At 33.8% G+C, this 17,898-nt stretch overlaps 1 protein-coding gene and 2 pseudogenes across 5 annotated transcripts in view; all 3 read left to right on the top strand.

Moving 5' to 3' along the window:
• LOC137836713 (uncharacterized) overlaps positions 1–14,309 on the top strand; it is a 49,285-nt gene extending 34,976 nt beyond the window's left edge. Inside the window, exons 2-5 of one of the 3 annotated variants that reach the window (XR_016520395.1) lie at positions 10,591–10,611; positions 10,672–11,759; positions 13,594–13,808; positions 14,015–14,309. Coding sequence is in view for 2 of the 3 variants with exons in the window: in XM_090301269.1 (XP_090157395.1) it covers positions 10,607–10,611; positions 10,672–12,592 (1,926 nt within the window). In the remaining variant the exon portion in view is untranslated. Of the gene's footprint in view, positions 1–10,590; positions 12,721–13,593; positions 13,809–14,014 lie in introns of those variants that run through there. The other 2 variants (XM_090301269.1, XM_090301270.1) reach the window with 2 other exon arrangements.
• The window catches only part of LOC137836723 (putative phospholipid-transporting ATPase 8), a 90,723-nt pseudogene that overhangs the window by 12,800 nt on the left and 60,025 nt on the right, over positions 1–17,898 (top strand). Inside the window, exons 3-4 of the transcript XR_016520484.1 lie at positions 9,430–9,435; positions 17,038–17,087. The product of XR_016520484.1 is annotated as a putative phospholipid-transporting ATPase 8 (transcript). The remainder of the gene's footprint in view (positions 1–9,429; positions 9,436–17,037; positions 17,088–17,898) is intronic.
• Positions 1,445–9,165, top strand: LOC137836569 (protein RST1-like; annotated as a pseudogene). The gene is made up of 12 exons (XR_016520477.1): positions 1,445–1,471; positions 3,210–3,301; positions 3,391–3,598; positions 3,672–3,887; positions 4,003–4,080; positions 4,300–4,482; positions 4,887–5,780; positions 5,880–6,176; positions 6,846–7,496; positions 7,775–7,925; positions 8,054–8,172; positions 8,387–9,165. The product of XR_016520477.1 is annotated as a protein RST1-like (transcript).

Raw genomic sequence — 17,898 nt, 5'->3', positions numbered from 1 at the left:
GACCTTGTACACTTTTTTTAATCTTCTTTTTTTCTAATGAATGTTTCTCAATTTGTTTCTAGTGTAGTTCAAAAGTTTCATTTTATGCATGCTTTTGAAAAAAAAAAATCACTTACAAAGAAAATAAATCCTACTTTTATCAATGAATAGATATTACATTTTGCTTTTACATCTGCCTAACCTCTTTTAGGATAATTTAGTCAGAAACCTTTTTTTTAAATTTTTTACATTATATAATACCTAAAATCTACAATATTTTTACCAGGATTTCACATGCCAGGAATTCTCTTAAAAGAGAGGGACGCCTTCGGGAACGCAAACACAAGAAAAATTTAATAAATGCTCTAATGAGAATAGACAAATTGTGACATCTGACATTTATTCATTATTTGGGTGTGATTGACATTTAACATCTATTCATCACCTCCTGGGAAATATTCTTAACAAGGTCAATGTAATATGAACTCAGAATAAAATTGCAGAAACTATGACAAAATTTCACAAATTTTGAAAGAGGATATAGCCTTGGAGTGCAAGAAATTTCTGAAAATTTTTCCCGAAACAGTTTCTCATTGAAATTTTGTGTAAGAATCCCAATAGAATTCAAGACCAAACATGAAAAATTTCAGCTCAAACGGATGAGAATTCAGTTAGAAAAAAATGAAACAGTTTCACACAAAAACGAATCTTCCTTTCAGCCCTAGCAATGATGAATAACAAATATATTGCAAAATTTGTGGGACGAAATTGGGGCTCGAATCTTAACCACAACTCAGTACAAACAATAAGGAATGTTTGGTAAAAAATTCATATCAAAACACTCAAGGAATTAGACGAATAAGTCCCAGACCGAGAGCAAACAAAAAACTCGAAAACTTGTTTTTCCAGAAACAAACGTCTTGGTTTTTCTTCCTTATATCTTATTTTGTGTTTCTCTTTTGGACATGCCTCCTTACTGGAGAGAAAACAACATATGAAAGTACTTGTGTAACTTTTTTCAGAATTTATCAACATAATATGAACTCAGAATAAAATTGCAGAAACTGGGGCAAAATTTCACAAATCTTGAAAGAGGATAACCTTGGAGTACAAGAAATTTCTGAAAAAATTTTCAAAACAGTTTCTCGTTGAAACTCTGCGTAAGAATCCCAACAGAATTGGAGACCAAACGCGACAAATTTCAGCTCAAACGAATGAGAATTCACTTAGAAAAAAAATGAAACAGTTTCACATAGAAACGAACCTTCCTTTCAGCCCTAGCAATGATCAATAACAAAAATATTGCAAAACTTGTGGGACGAAATTTAGGCTCCAACACTAGCGCAGAAATGCTAATCAAATGCGGCTATTTTACATTTACAAATGCGGCTAGATCAGCACGCAGTCGTAAATCAGAGAAATACAAATGCGGTTATAGAGGCGCATTTGTAAATGCGATTTACGAATGCGGTTATTTCAAATAGCAGCATTTGTATATTCTTCTAAATTAGCAAAAGGGTTTTAGGGGTTTTAGGGGTTTTAGTATATGATTTAAGAAGAGTGGAAGAGGACAAAGAGGAACAGCGGCAGCGGCGACGACAGCGGCGGCGGAAGCAGTGGCGGAGCGGCGAGCCAATGGAAAGTACCTTCAATATGCAGCAATGGAAACCGAAACCCATTAAAAACGAAAGCAATAGGGAAAGCGAAAGCCATTAAAAGCAATGAAGTTCAATGCAGTTGCAATGGAAACGAAATACCTTCGAGTGCAGCAATGAGTTCAAAAACGAGAGAAAACGAAGAAAAGAGATGAGCGCAAAGAGAAAGAAACTATGAAACTGTTGAGGCGCGTAAAAATTTTAGGGTAAATTTGATTTACAAATGCGGTTATTTGAATAACCGCATTTGTAAATCAATCGCTTCAATTTACAAATGCGGTTATTCAAATAACTGCATTTGTAAATCAAGCGCTTCAATTTACAAATGCGGTTATTTGTAAATCAAACGCTTCAATTTACAAATGCGGTTATTCAAATAAACGCATTTGTAAATCAAATTAATTTCAAAAATGCTACCGCATTTTTTACGAATGCGTTTAAGTGCTGAGCCGCATTAAATAAAGAGCGCTCTTTTCTTATTTTTGTGCTAGTGCAATCTCATCCACAACTCAGTACAAACAATAAGGAATGTCTCGTAAAAACTTCATATCAAAACACACAAGGAATTAGGTGAATAAGTCCCAAACCAAGAGCAAACAAAAACTCAAAAACTTGTTTTTCTAAATACGGTTGTATAGCCTAAATCATCATCATCTTCTTCTTCTTCAAGTCACCATGGTGGAGGGTGTTTGGTTTATAAGAAAGAAAATTCGTTGTGGTGCTTAAATGTCATCCTGGCCTTGAAACTAAAATATGGTCATTTTGCATTTTTAAAAATATTAAATATACATGCAATTTAGTTTTAAATACTTTTCCTCAACATGCAGCTCATTACATTCTACGGCAACTAGATTGCTTTGTCGAACCTGGGAGACTAATGATCGAGCCTTTGGGAGTTTGCAAGTGAACTTTTCACTCTACACTTTCCTGTATCTCCATTGCAACAAATATTATTTTAGGTGGACTTGAAATTTTATAATTGATAGAAGAAATGTAATTGTGAACTCAATAAAATTGTAACTGTTTGTGAAAAGTTTTCTTAAGTAAATTTAAACACATTGAAGTGGTGCTAGTATTCCGTTCTGTAACTCTATTATTTATTAAGATGTGCTACATATGATTAATATTTCCATTGTTCTTAAGAGTAGAATTTATTGCTAGAAAATTTATTTGTAGATAAATAAAGTAAATAACTTATTTTCTAAGCTTTTTACTTGCCTTTGATGATTAAAATCTGAGATAACTACTGACATATTGAATAATGGGTTAGTTCAAACTGTTTTTGAATTGGAAAGCTATCTGCTAGAGTTAATGTATTTATTTATTCTTAAATTTGTTTGCATTTAAAATTGTTTGATATCTAGAAGTTAACATAGAAGTACCAAGAATAATAATTGCTTTTTTCAAAAGATGACGCCACACTTTGTCCATGCAACATATTTCTTAGATTTTTACTGAGGATTGAAATTCCAATTTTGCTTGAGTATTTTACAATCCCTGGCCATGTCATCAAAATCTTACTACCGTAAATTTTCCCTATATATATATATATATTTTACATTTGTCTCTATCTAGGGTGTCTTGGAGTTGTTCTTTTCTGAAACAAACCCCAACGTTCTCAAGGCTATGGAGGATTTTCATGTGAAGATAATAGCATATGAGCACATGTAACTACTGCATTCTACAATTTACTTATATAGGATGGTGTAATGTTAGTAAGATTTCATTTCTTATTTTTTATATCCATTTGCCTTAGAAATCGCCGAAGACTAGTCAAGGAAAAAAGAGTTATAGGAAGCAAGATTGAAAGACTAATATAATGATTTTCTTGTGTTATTTGCATACACCTTGATGTTAAGCATCTATTTACAGGAAAGATAAAGGAAACTAGATAATTACCTGGTGCCGCTTTAATATGTTTTTCTTTCACTCCTAAAGATGTGAATGAGCATCAAGCATCCAAAGTAAGATATTGACAGTTAAACATATTCTGATTAGATTTGAATGAACTTTTGATCTGATATTATAAGTATTCAGAGGTTAAGAGATGTACATACTGGGTATGAAATTGCTCTAGTGGAAGTAGCTGCTTCTCTTCAGCTCTCAAGAAATATCTTGCTTGCACTGATGGCACTGCAGTCATGGAAAGGCTTTGTGCGACGTTGGATGAAGGCTTACACACTGTCATATGATGCTAAGGCACAATTGAGTGTCCTAGATAAAACTTCTAAAGCTGCTAGTGACATTTTGAAGGTCAAGATTGGTCTTTTGTCATTACAAACCATCCTTTTTACCCATTTATCAGTTTGTATTGAATGCACAAGTTTGTCATGTCTGATTCAGGTTTTGTTACATGCTTTTTGTGCAGAGTATGATGGCTATGGCTGATGAGGCTATACCTAGAGCTGCTGAAAATATTGCACTGCCTATCGGTGCACTTTGTGTGGTGAGAAGGTTTTCTATGGTTATGCACTCATTTAAAATCTTTGAAGATTCTGCTTGATTATCATCTGTGCCCGCATGTTGGCATCTTAACATATACAGTGTTTTCAAGATTATTGAACATGTAGTGAGTCAACTCTCTAATAATCTAGTTAGTAATGTAGCTTGTGTAATTAGCATAATAACATTTTCTTGCAACTAACTTTGGCCTTTCTATTGCCAGGTTTTGCCTCCTTCTGTTCACACAGTTAAATCTGCTGCTTCAAAGTTTCTTTTGGAATGATTGCTCCAACATGAACATGAACACCGCCAATGGTCTGCTGCAATTTCTCTAGGATTAATCTCTAGTTGCCTTCATGTAACAGATCATGAACAAAGATATCATAACATCACCAGACTTCTTGAGGTATTCTTGTTCTCTATTTTTAATTAAAAGTAAGTGCCGATGAAAGTAAGTTTGAATATCAAAAAAGCTATAACATTTTTTATGAATTTCTCTTGACATTTTAGATTAATCACAAGTGTTTGTGGAAATTTTCATAAGTTCACCTTTTTTGCTTAGATTTTATTAATCAAAAGTTTTTTGGAGGTTCTAATAAGAGGTTGTAACACACTTAGGTTCCCAATTTCCATTGTAGTAGAATAGTTGAGAAGTAAGAATGCTATTACACACATGAAGGCTAAAGTCAGAGTTTTAAATGGATTATTCTGTCAATTTTTATTATTTTTTTTCAATTTGGTTCACTCTTGAGAGAAACTTGTTGATAAGATTTTCTGGCATTGCATTTAAGTGATTGAATGAACTTCCAGGTTCTTTTTGATAGCAGAAGTTCCCTTGTAAAAGGAGCATGTGGTGTTGGATTGGGTTTTTCTTGCCAAGATCTTCTTACCAGGGTTGAAACTTCTGTTACCTCTACTGTGATGAAAGAAACAGAGAAGATTCCAGAATCTGAATTGCTAGGAAGAATTATTACTGCCTTAGCTACAATGATACAACAGAGAACTCAATGTTCCTCTGATGTTTTACACAGTCTATGTTCTTGCTTTCCACTGGGTTCATATGACATAAGTGGTAAAGCATATGAACAGATATCTGACAACACTGAAGACTTGGAAGAAGATATCTGGGGTGTTGCTGGACTTGTTCTTGGTCTAGCTAACTCCATTAGTGCAATATACAGAGCTGGAGAGTTGGAGACAGTTATTAAGATAAAGAACTTGGTAATATCATGGCTTCCATATGTGCATTCAGTAGTTGAAATAAAAACTTTCCTAGGGAAAGAATCTGAAATTGTTTTAGCACTAGGATCCTGTATTGCACTTCCCACTATAGTAGCTTTTTGCCAGAGAATGGAATTGATGGATGATGCTGAGTTGGACCACATTGTGATTGCCTTTAAAGAGTTGATTTCCGAGTTAATTTCTGTGAAAAAGTCTGGCATTTTGCACCATAGTATGCTGATGGCATCATGTGCTGGAGCAGGGACTGTACTTTCTTGTATATTGAAGGAAGGTGTTTACTCTTTTGAGGCTGAACAGGTTAAATGTTTACTGGAACTGTTCAGAAAATGTTACGTGAATCCTTTCCCTTCTCTTGTTCATCTTGGTGGCATGCTAGGAGTTGTTAATGCTATTGGAGCAGGTGCAGAAATTTTGGTCAATATGAATTTTCGAAAGTACACTAGGCAATCTGATTATCAGAAGGTAATTTACCTTTTTGATAAAAATTGATACCAGCTATCTCATCGTATTATTTATTTTTTTCTTGCTTCATATTTAAATATCTTACTATTTAAAAAACAGGAGTCTTCCTCTGTAATGGGCCCTCCCCTATCAAGTTCTGATTTTGAACCATATTTGACATCATTGGTGCAAGAGTTGTTTCTTGTGGCACAGAATTCTGATACTCAGCAGCTACAACAGTTTGCTTCCTGGGTGCTTGCCTTCCTTCGACATCATTTATGGTCCAGGGAACTTTTGGGGGTTGATAGTGAGAGCAGTGTAGCTGAAACTAGTTCAAAATCTGTTTCCCATAGTTTTTCTGAGGACAGTGTTGTTTTGAAGCTTAGTTTGTGGCTTATGGATTTCAAATACACTGAGGTAAATGTTTTATTTTGTATAAATTTTTATATGTATTTATTCATTTGTTTGCATTGGACTACTTTTCTTCCCATCTGTAACTCTTTTTTTCTGTTTATTCTCCTTTCTTTGTCCGATAGAAGGTGTGATCCTTTGCATTTAATGTCTAAGTTGATGCTTAATTTTTCTTTTTAGAATTATCTAAACATATTTTCTTGTCACGTTTGGGAGTTGAAAATCAAACTAACTACAAAAGTAGCTTAAAATCCATAAATCATTTAGTCATGATTATATATAAATTTGAAGTGTCCACTGGAAGCTAGTTGTTGGGATTTGAACTTAAGTGTTTTTTTAGAAGTCTTATGAATGAATTTAATATTACACTTTTTCGTGTACCCTTTTTAATTACTGGCTTAAACAATAAAATCATCTTGGTTTTTTGTTGATCTTGGTTATTCGATGATATTCATCATTGCATTATTTCTTACATGTTTTGTGCCATTGCGTAAACTGAATTCAACACAGTAACTACTTCTGCTTCTCCTATTTAATTATTTTTTTCTTTGATTTTGGCATGGGTGTATATGATAAACTTCCGTTGTACATCTATATTTTCTATTACAATAGTTTTATGATATGTTTTTTTGTTAGTACTTCTCATTTTTCTCTTATTTTGTCATCCAAATTCAGCCCGGAACTGTTGACACAGTCATTGCTGTATTAAGGTGTCTTTCTAGAGCTCCCAGGTTGCCAAGCTTGGATTGGGGCTCAATTATTAGGCGTTGTATGAGGTACGAGGTCAAAGTTGTTGAATTGCTACCCAAAGACTCTACTTGCAAGAATGGAACTCTTCGGGAGGAATCCACCATGTTTGCAATGGCTCATGCAAATCAATTTGATTCGCTTCTAACTTTTCTTGATGAGCTATCTGACTTTCCAAGATTGAGAACACTTGAAATAAATCTGAAGTCATGTCTGCTAAACCATCTGGCAGACCTTGTAAAAGTGTTTTCAAACTCCAGGCTTGAGAAACTATTTGGTGATGTGAGCAATCACTTATTGTCTTTTACTTCATATATAGAGTCGGGCACTTACCACAAAAGCTTGTTATGTATTTCATGCTGGAAAGGTCTCTATGAATGCCTGGACGAGGTTTCTGTGGATACATCTAGTCACATATCTCATATTGAGAGGTGCATGGAGGTTCTATTTACTTTATTACCGGCAGTTCAATCTTCTGTAAGTGAAGTGTCAGGGGATGTTAGTTCTGCAGAGGAATGGTCCGAGGCTGTAAGATGCTTAGGGAAGGCTCCAGAAAGTTGGCTATTGGATTTCTTTAAGGTATGGTTTGCATACATGATATATTGTACGATATCTCTTCATCCAACTTTCCACATCAAGAAAAATATTGAGTTCTGTCACGCAATAATAGTTGTAATCTTTTACAATATGTGATAATTTCTATTGTTTGTTGCCTGTATTATGTTACGAGATGTTTTGTTGTTTACCTTAAACTAATTCTTGTTGTTGTTGATTCAAACTAATTGAGGTCTAGCTTATTATTAGGTTCAAATTGTCACTTTAAACCTGTGATCTATGCTGACAGTTGCAATCCACAGGTTTCACATGAGGAGTTTGTTCAGAGTGCTGGAAAATCTATTGAAATCCAGAAAAAGGTTTGTGCTAAGATTAAGCTTGTGAAGACTGGTTCCCTTGCAGTGACTGAACTTGGAAAGATGAAATCCTACATTTTGAACTCCCAATCACAAGGTTAGTTTTCTGCTTTGGTACTCAATGTTTCTTTATTTTTTGGCAAAGGAAAGCTCATATCAGTTTGGGCTGAAATAAATTGATGGTTCACATGTCAAATGTCAATACTATTGGTCTAATTTTTGCAGGACTCTGGGATATACTCTTTGAAGTTGTGGCAGCTTTGTACCGTGCGGAGGGAAGTATTAAAAAACAGTGGCTTATTGATGCTGTTGAAATTAGCTGCGTATCCAGTTTTCCTTCCACGGTACTTATTATCACAACTTATTTGTAGTAACTTTCAGGCATATCATGGAAAAATTCAAAAACTAAATTCAACAAGAATTGGTGTGCTATTATAAGGGTTGCATATTCTTTATTTGCAAAGATTAATGCATTAATTTTCAGACATTCTGAAATCATAGCTGTGTTGTACTCCTTGATAACCAAGTTGAATTTGTTTTGGAGCTTACTTTGTGCAGGCACTGCAGTTTCTTGGTCTGTTATCTGCTTCATGCTGCAAGTATATGCCCTTTATGATCGTGGACCAACAAATGGTAGTGAATGATCTACCAGTCACCCTTGTGTCTCTTCTAGCAGACCAAAACTGGAATGTTGTTGCTGAGACTGTCACGTCGCACCTCTTTTCATCGACAGAACGCATATACAACTGGGCTGTGCAAATAGCAGACGGTTCCTATATTCCTGGTTCGCAACCCATAGATGAAAGTGGGAATCAAATGGCTGTTTTTCTGCTCAAAGTGATACATCATACATGTGTATTACTTAAAAATTACTTGCCATTGGATAAGCAACTCCGGCTCTCCAGCATGGTTATTGCTCGAGATGGAAACTATAGTCCCCAAAATACAAGATTATGACACTGAAATTGTTGCATACTCAAAACAACACCCTCACTATCACCATGCTACACGCAGCACGACGTTCTTGGGAATTGAGCTTTGGCATTCATGGAATGTGGACAATTCTGAGTCATTTCTTCCATTCCTGATTCGGTTCCGAATTCAATTGAGAGAGGACACAGTGTTGAGCAGAAGCGAACCGTGTGGAATGTCTCTGACAAAGCATGGAGCTGTACATACACATTTCAATGCATTAAAATTCGGCGGAAACATAATGCATGTTGAACCTTTATTTTTGTGTTCTTCTTACACATGTACTATAGTTCTAACCTTGGGGTTTTTCACCGAAATATGTAATGCATTTCGATTAGATTACACAAGAAAAATTATTGTGTTCCAAACCCTTCTTGATTCCAAAGTTGAGTGAATGCTTCCATTGGAATGCCTAGTTTTTCTGTGACTTAATACAAATCCACGTAATGGTTGGAATCCTGAAAAAGTGTTCAGAAGTTGTTTTTATGAAAAAGTTCATTTAACTTTTTATACATTATATATGTGAATTTTTTAAAATGTAGAAAAGTGTTGGCTGTCTATTAAGTGCTGAAATTCCATACATCATAAACTGTATATTGTTATGAGGTAAGGAATTTTCTTACAACCAGTTCAAAGTGTTTTGTTTATCGATAAATTTGTTTCACAAGTACTGTGTTGTTCTTCACATACTTGCTTGGTCTGGAGTGTTGTTGAGAATGTTCTCTAAGGCATGAAGTTATAAATAGAACCATAACATATTTTTTTTATACTCTAACAAATCACCCGCAAGAAATCTCCTTAGTTAGTTGCCTTGACCTTAGTAAGTTTTAATATTAAAGAAACTAGCATTTCTAATAAATTTCTCGACATTTTAGATGAAATGTAAGTGTTACTAAAACTTTTCATTGATTCACCCTTTTCCCCTTGATTTTTATGAATCAAAAGTTTTTTTTGGAGGTTGCAACACACTTAGTTCCAATTTGGTTCACTCTTGAGAGGAACTTGTTTATAAAATTTTCTTGCATTTTATGTCAGTGGTTGTGTGAACTTCGAGGTTCTTTTGTATGGCAGAACTTCCCTTGTAAAAGGAGCATGTGGTGTTGGATTGGGTTTTTCTTGCCAAGATCTGTTATAGACAGAGAACTGTTATAGACAGTTTATGTTCATGCTAAAAAAAAAGAAATAATAAAATGTCCAATTCACTAGTTGGAAAAAAAAAAAGCAAACTTTCCAGAGAAAAGAGTCTGAAGTTAACATTACAACTAAACTTTTTTTTTAGAATAGTTGGTAACAATATAGTGATAGATTATGAAAAGAAACGTAGATGATAGAATAGTTTAAGATTTATTAATGAGTAAAAAAAAACTTTAGAAAATGAAACAATATGAAAACAATGTCATCTTACAGGTATTGAAGATTTTTTTTTATATTAATACATATGTAAACATTTATTAAATTAGTAAAATATAAGAAATTAAAAATTATAGTAATTGAACTCAAGATGGAGTTAAAATAAATAAAAAATGTCCAATTCAGGTGTTAATTTTTAACGTGCTAAAATTTTATATTGAAGAACTTAAAAAACAAGCCTTTCATGATGGTAACGCATGTATCTCAGAACACAAATTTTGACTTCATCACAGAAGCAGGTTTCAACAAGAGTGACAAGGGTTCCTTGGCATCTTCATCATCATTCCTCTTACGAGCATTTCTTACCCTAATTCTCCTCCGAACACTCCTGATTCCCTGACTCCAGACGAACTTTTTCAGCTTCATATCATTAAATGGAGGCGCTTGTGGAGGTTAATGGTTTGAAACTCTCTTACCGATTACTCACTTACCTTAGGGTTTGGGAAGGGTTTCGGCAGCGTCCAACATTGTTCTTTCTTTCTCAACATGATTCATCGACCTTCAATTTATCTTCCCACACTGTTTCAATCATTCTCCAACTCAACTTTCACCGATAAAACCCTTCTTTTTTCTTCTTCTACTCTCATCACTCTTCATGATTCTCACTCCAAACGCACTTTGAGTCCCTTTTACAATCTTCTGCCTCCCACCCAGAACCCCAACAACGTCGTAAACCTCATCTCTTCCATCCTCAAACACAAAAGTTCCCACCTTTCCCTTCTCCAAAGTAATGACATCAAAGGGATCCTCCCCCAGTTGGGTCCCCATGAAATTTCAAGGGTCTTGCTCAGATGCCAGTCTGATCACTCTTCAGCCCTCACTTTCTTCAATTGGGTTAAAAATGATTTGAATATCACGCCAACTGTGCAAAACTACTGTGTAATTCTTCATGTACTTGCTTGGTCTAGAGTGTTCTCTCGGGCCATGGAGTTATTGGCTGAATTGATACAAATGGTTGAGGTTGAGGGTGTTTGTGCTTCTTCAAATGAGGGCATTTACGAGAATCTTGTGCGCTGTACTGAGGACTGTAATTGGAACCCTGTGATATTTGATATGCTCGTCAAGGCTTATGTGAAGGTGGGAATGGTTGAGAAGGCTTTGGAAACTTTTAGGAGGAACATTGGGACTCGTCTTCTCCCCAATGTGATTGCTTGCAATTGTTTGCTGAGTGGGTTGTCTAGGTTTAATTACATTACTCAATGTTGGGAAGTGTATGAAGAGATGGGAAGACTTGGAGTACATAGGAATGCTTATACTTTCAATATTTTGACTCATGTTTTATGTAAAGATGGAGATACAGATAAGGTGACAGGGTTCTTGGAGAAGATGGAGGACGAAGGATTTGAACCTGATTTGGTTACATATAACACCCTTGTTAACAGTTATTGTAAGAAGAGGAGATTGGAGGATGCTTTTTATCTATACAAGATCATGTATGTCAGAGGTGTGATGCCTAATTTGATCACATATACAACCTTGATGAATGGTCTTTGCGAAGAAGGGAAGGTCAAGGAGGCTCATCAGCTTTTTCATCAGATGGTTCACAGAGGTATAGCTCCAGATATTGTGTCTTATAATACTCTTGTGTGTGGCTATTGCAGACATGGTGAGATGCAAATGTGTAGATCAATATTGTATGAAATGATAGGAAATAGGATTTGTCCTGACAGCATCACTTGTCGGGTTATAGTTGATGGATATGCCAGGGATGGAAAACTTCTTTCAGCCTTGAATACTGTTGAGGAGCTTAAGAGATTTAGAATTAAGATTCCTGAAGAAGTATATGATTATCTTGTAGTTGCACTGTGTAAGGAAGGTAAGCCATTTGCTGCTAGAAGTTTTCTGCATAGGATATCTGAGGATGGTTATACACCTAAAATGAAGACATACAATAAACTGGTTGAGTCTCTATGTGAATTCAATAATGAGGAAGAAGCATTAATTTTGAAATCTGATATGGAAAATAAGAGCATGAAAGTGAATGCTGCTGCCTATAGAGCTGTTATAATCTGTTTGTGTAGAGTAAAGAGGACTGTGGAAGCTGAAGTTTTGTTGGAGGAAATTATTGGTTCAGATATGTTACCTGATGTAGAAATAAGCAGGGCATTAATAAAAGGGTATTGTGAGGAAAATAAGGTTGATAAAGCTGTGTCCTTGTTGAAACTCTTTGCCAAGGAGTTTCAAGTTTATGATACTGAAAGCTACAATGCAGTTGTTAAAGTGTTTTGTGATGTTGGGAATGTGACAGAGTTGATGGAGGTTGAGGATAAGCTGCTGAAAGTGGGGTATGTTCCTAACAAGTTAACATGCAGGCATGTGATCCATGGATTGCAGAAAGCTATGGAGCTAGATGATGAGATTTTGAACCATAGTTTGTCTTAGGACAATTTTGAAACATAATTTGAGTTCTTTCCATCTATGTAAATTATCATGTTTGAGCTTCATTTTTGTAAGTCTGTTCATATTAATTTTACTCACTTATATTATAAAAATGGTTCTTTATCACATAAGAGTTTGAAATCATAGCAAATGGAAATTTCAATTTACAATTCTTGTATATGCAAGGGATTACCTCTAGCTTTGAAAACAATTAGATGTCTTTTACACAAAAAAGACATTCATTTCCATTAAAAGAAGTTTTATGGAGTTCAATCAAGACTGAGTTTTAAGAAAAAATAGTAACAGAAATAGCTTGAATATTGTTCAGAATATGAGTGTTAAGCTGCCAAACCCTCATGAAGTTCTTTGGTGACAACCAAACTGCTATGCATAATGAACCTAAACTGAGACAATTTCAGTAATATTTTTAAAACAGGGACTAATGTGTAAGGCCATGCATTCATCCAATTTAGTGTTCACCCACACAACCTTGTAATGGTCCAATTTTAGTTTCCTTAATATTCTGATCTTGAGACTCAAATTCATATTTTCAACTTTTTCCTGCTGAGACTGATCTCATAGTTTTCTGTTTGTATTCAAGAGTACTAAGATTCAATATCTTGAAAAAAGAGAAGCAAATAAATGTAACACTACTGCCCATTAGAAAAACAACTTTATACTCAATTGGTTCAGTAGTGTGAGTTATTGAAAACCTTCTGCTACTTGTGTTCAATTCCTACCATTAGAAAGAAAATCACATTTAGCCCTCAGTAAGATAAAACACAACTTGAGATATTTTATAAATTATTTGATTCATACACTGCTAGTTAGTTCATTTAATGCATGACTTCGACTAAATAATATAAATACATGGGATTAGAAATATCTTAATTTTAATTACTATTTTAAAGCATCTTTTATACGATACTTTTGGCAATGATGGTAGTCTTTCTCAGATAATTAACAAATATTCCAACATTGAAATTCAGCCTTTTGTTTTATAGATAAAGAGTGTGTTTGGTTGTGGTGACATGCCTTCAGCTTTTGGACTTACTCAGTTGTGAAAATTCCCATGATCCATTACGACTTCCTTCAAGAAATAGTGATCGATGGTTGTAACTTGAATATTCAGAAAGTGGATGTGGACACTAAAAATTGTGAAGTGCAGAAGTTCTAGCATGTGGCGTTTATTCTCCAAAGATTACTCTGTAGTTGGAAGGTATGGCTCCATCCATCACCATCCTTTAGCTTGGTATTCCAGAAAATTTATTTTCTTGTCCACACTTATCCATCTTTCTTCTTGATCCATGCTTGGTGCGTTAAATTAATAAAGTTTCTGACAAAGAAAACAAACTTAATAGAATGCAGTTATTCACACCAGTTCAGTTTTCATGTTCTTGATTATTTTTGAATGATGAAATGAAGGTAGGGGTATTGACTGGAGACAAGATGAAAGGAAACAGCTGAGAACATTGGGTACATTAAGAATGGCTTGTTCTGAATTCTGTTTCCAAGGAACTTGTATTAAATATAAACTAGTTTTATTTTCCTTTTCCTTTTACAGCTATGCTTTTGGTTTACTTTTAGATAAGACATTAAACAAATAGTGATCACTCATCATTCTGAGATATCCTGCCATTGGAAAAACATGGAAGTTATTATTATGTTGGCATGAGTGGTGTAGGAGGAATTCACGTCTAAATATTCACTTGATTATACCTATGTGGTCTATGCTTTTACCTGCCTTTAAAAAGATTAACATTCTCTGAACTCATAACAAATGAAGAAATTGAGGATTTTAATTCTAGCTAAGAAAGTCTTTTGAAGAGCTTATTGGAAGTGTATTTGAGCTTATGACTCGTATAATCTCTATTATTTCAATAAGCTTCTTAGATAACCTTTTTCCACAAAACTCCTTTTAGCTTATTCCTTTAAGTTTAATGATCAAATTTAGAGAACAAACTCTAATTGATAATAACTTAAAGTTGTTTTCATGAACACATACTTAAGCTACCTTTTCCACACTCGTGTATTTGTTTCTGTGTAATGGAAAAGGACTAGGTGGATTATGTTAAATTATAGAGAAATTGAATTATAGATAATCAACCAAGCTGTGAAACCCCTACATATGCAGCATTGAATTTATTATGCAGACACTGTTTAGGACACTGAAAATTGTGAAGTGCAGAAGTTATTGGTAAAGTAATCAGTACAGAATATAACCCTTAGAAGTGGCTGTTGTACTCCATATTTTTCATAACTGTTTCTCTTTTATTTTCTTCTTTTCTTTCTTTTCTTTGAGTAAACCTTTCTCTGGAATAAATTTTTAAAGATTCTCAACAGCAACGAGGTCCATAATATGCTTATCCTATCTCCAATCCAATGCACTCCTTGTTAAAAATATTTTCTTCTTTTGATGAAAGAAACATGTTTGCAACCATTTTACCTTCTTTTGATTAACTTTAACATTAAGGCATCGGCATTTCCCAGCATGCAGGACTGAAAATTTATTATGCTAATGTATCGATGATGTGTTGACTTATCTTTTGTTAGGTTTCGATTTTAAATTAATGATTTAATTGGAAGATAAGAAGCTTTACTACTAATCAATCATTCATACTATCTTTTTTTACAGTATCCTTTTCTATATCTAGAGGGAGTAGAAGAGACCTCTTTAGAGATCTTACTCTTAATTAACCTCATTGACATTGATGTTTCTCCTCTGCAATCAGTGGATGTGTGTATCATAAACTAATAACTAATTAGGTTGTAATGACTAACTATATAAAGATAACCTTTGCAACACTTATACCAAATGAAGTCCGTATAAATTTAACCAAATTCAATACTTGCTTACTCTTAACTCATCTGAGTGTGAGTAAATCTCTGTTTTTTTGAATTTGGTTCTCTTGAATGTTTATTCAGAAATGTTATGCTAAATCATGGAGAAATTGAATTATACATAATAAACCATGTTATTATGAAACAACCCCTACACGTTCAAAGATGGTTATTCATGATGTTAATGTGCTATACTCTTATCTTTTTTATCAGCTCTTTCTCTTTTCTTTTCTTAGATATTAGATTAGAACCTTTAATTTCTGCTATGAGGCTTTGATGGGATGCTGGGAAAAGTTCCATATTGCTTGTCTCAAGTCTTAATGTGAAATGCTTTTAAGCTGAAATCTAACATGGTATAAGATTCTATAGCTCATTTGTGTTTAGTTACAACAAACTGAGACAATTTGAGCTTTGAAATTTTCTTAAAACAGGATCCAATGAGCAAGGCCATACATCCATCCAAGTAACAACAACCAGAACCGTTTGCTAATTTGTTTCAGCAAAAAGTTTAAAACGAAGAAAAACCAAGAGAACCTGAAACTTAGACGATATGAGATAAAGCCACGTAAAACGCAAATATGCAACAACAAAAGCATCAAGAAAAGCTAAGTAATACCGAGATCCATTAACAGAATTGTATAGAAAAGGATCCCATATATAAAAAAAAAACAAGTTCAAAGGGACAAGAGTAAACAATTTCAGAATCATGAAAAGGAAGTTGATGATGTTTAAAAACACAATAATTTTCACAAAAAACAGAGAATCCAGTACATGGAATTGCACAATCTCATTATTCTAGCCACACTGTTATAGATAGCATGACCAAGGCGAGTATGTCATAGCTACAACTTCTGAAAATACCCTAAAATCACGAAACTATATAATTAATTACTAAAAACAAAACCTTGTTTGCATATATAGTATTTTAATCACACTATTACACATTGAAAACACCACAACATTATTCAAATAATGTTAAAAGATCACTACTCATCCATCTTCCTAAAATAGCTAACTACTCATTTCATCATTATACCATCCCTGCACTTAATCCATTTCAAATCACAAACTTCCATTCACTCCATTTCCAACTCCTACCATGACAGCAGAACTTGTTGGTGGTGCTCTTCAGTTGAAGATGCACTACAAGGGTCTGTGTCACCTCTCCACTCTCACACTCTTTTATTTCCCTTTGTCTGCAACTTCAACACCTCCTAATTCTGCACAATATCTCTCTACCTTTTCTATTACAATCTTCTTTGTTTCAAACACTAATCCTATAATTTTCAATTACTATTTTTCCACACTTTCTTTTACACCATCCCCTTTTATATCTGGAGGTAGTACAACACACTCATAAGTCTCCACTTAATATACTACTTTTACAAATAGAAAGAAAGAAAATAGAACAAAACTATTAAACTAAAAATTATATATCTTCCTATTCGTTCATAAGTCTCATATTTATAGATTTTTTTAGCTTGAGCACTAGATTGAGCTAGGACATTTTTGCTCCTTCCTTCAGTGTCCTTCCTTCACTAGATTGCTACACTAACCTTATGAAAATCTGTACTCATTTATTGGAACTTTACAACATGATGGTAAAGAATATCCTCTTTCCTTGCAGCTGATCCTGTTAAGAGATTCTAAGTTGAAAAACACTGATGTTCAGAAATTCTTTCGAGTTTTAAGGACATTGTTGAAACTACAAGAAAGCATGTTATTCAAAAGGACTTAAAGTTGATGATGCTTAAAGAGATAATTGTTTTCTGTCTTCAATGTAATATAAATGCAGGGTCTGAGGCTATAAAATTCTGTAATTAGAAGGAATTAAAGGAAAAAAACCTAAAAAAGAGGGTGGTCAAGAGTCATACTTCTATTAGTCTTGTTTGCATAGTATTTTAAGCACACTATTATACATAGAACAACAAACACCACAACATTATTCAAATAATTGCAAAATTACAGTTTCCTTATGAAATAAATGTAGAAACAACAAAGTACATCAATTCACGATGACTCATAAAGATAACAACGTCACTGTATTCTTCTAAAATCACATCAAAATATCATCCAAATTTAATACGTAACTACAATAATACCAAATCAATGTTAAGTCCCACTCTAAAGTTATTCAATGAAAAAATATTAAAATATCTTTTCTGACTAATTTTAAATAAAAGTATAAATAAAGAGATAAAAATTACTATTGAACCAAATTAAAAAAATGATAAATAAAGAGACAAAGAAAGACAGATAAACCAAATTAAGTGAATAAAGAAAGGATGGGAATTAGTACATCAACTAACTTTGCATGAATATAATATAATTGTTACATAAAAGATATTATTTGGAGTCAGATATTATCCAACCAATTAAAATTTCGAGTCGGATATCATTTAATATTTCACCTAATAATCAGACATACATTCATTGATTACAGTTGTGACAATTATTGCATTGTACGT

This window comes from Phaseolus vulgaris, chromosome 4 (genome assembly GCF_051622355.1).
Source record: "Phaseolus vulgaris cultivar YP4 chromosome 4, ASM5162235v1, whole genome shotgun sequence".
In the NCBI taxonomy this organism is placed as follows: domain Eukaryota; kingdom Viridiplantae; phylum Streptophyta; class Magnoliopsida; order Fabales; family Fabaceae; genus Phaseolus; species Phaseolus vulgaris.
This window is presented reverse-complemented; position numbering and strand designations above follow the sequence as displayed.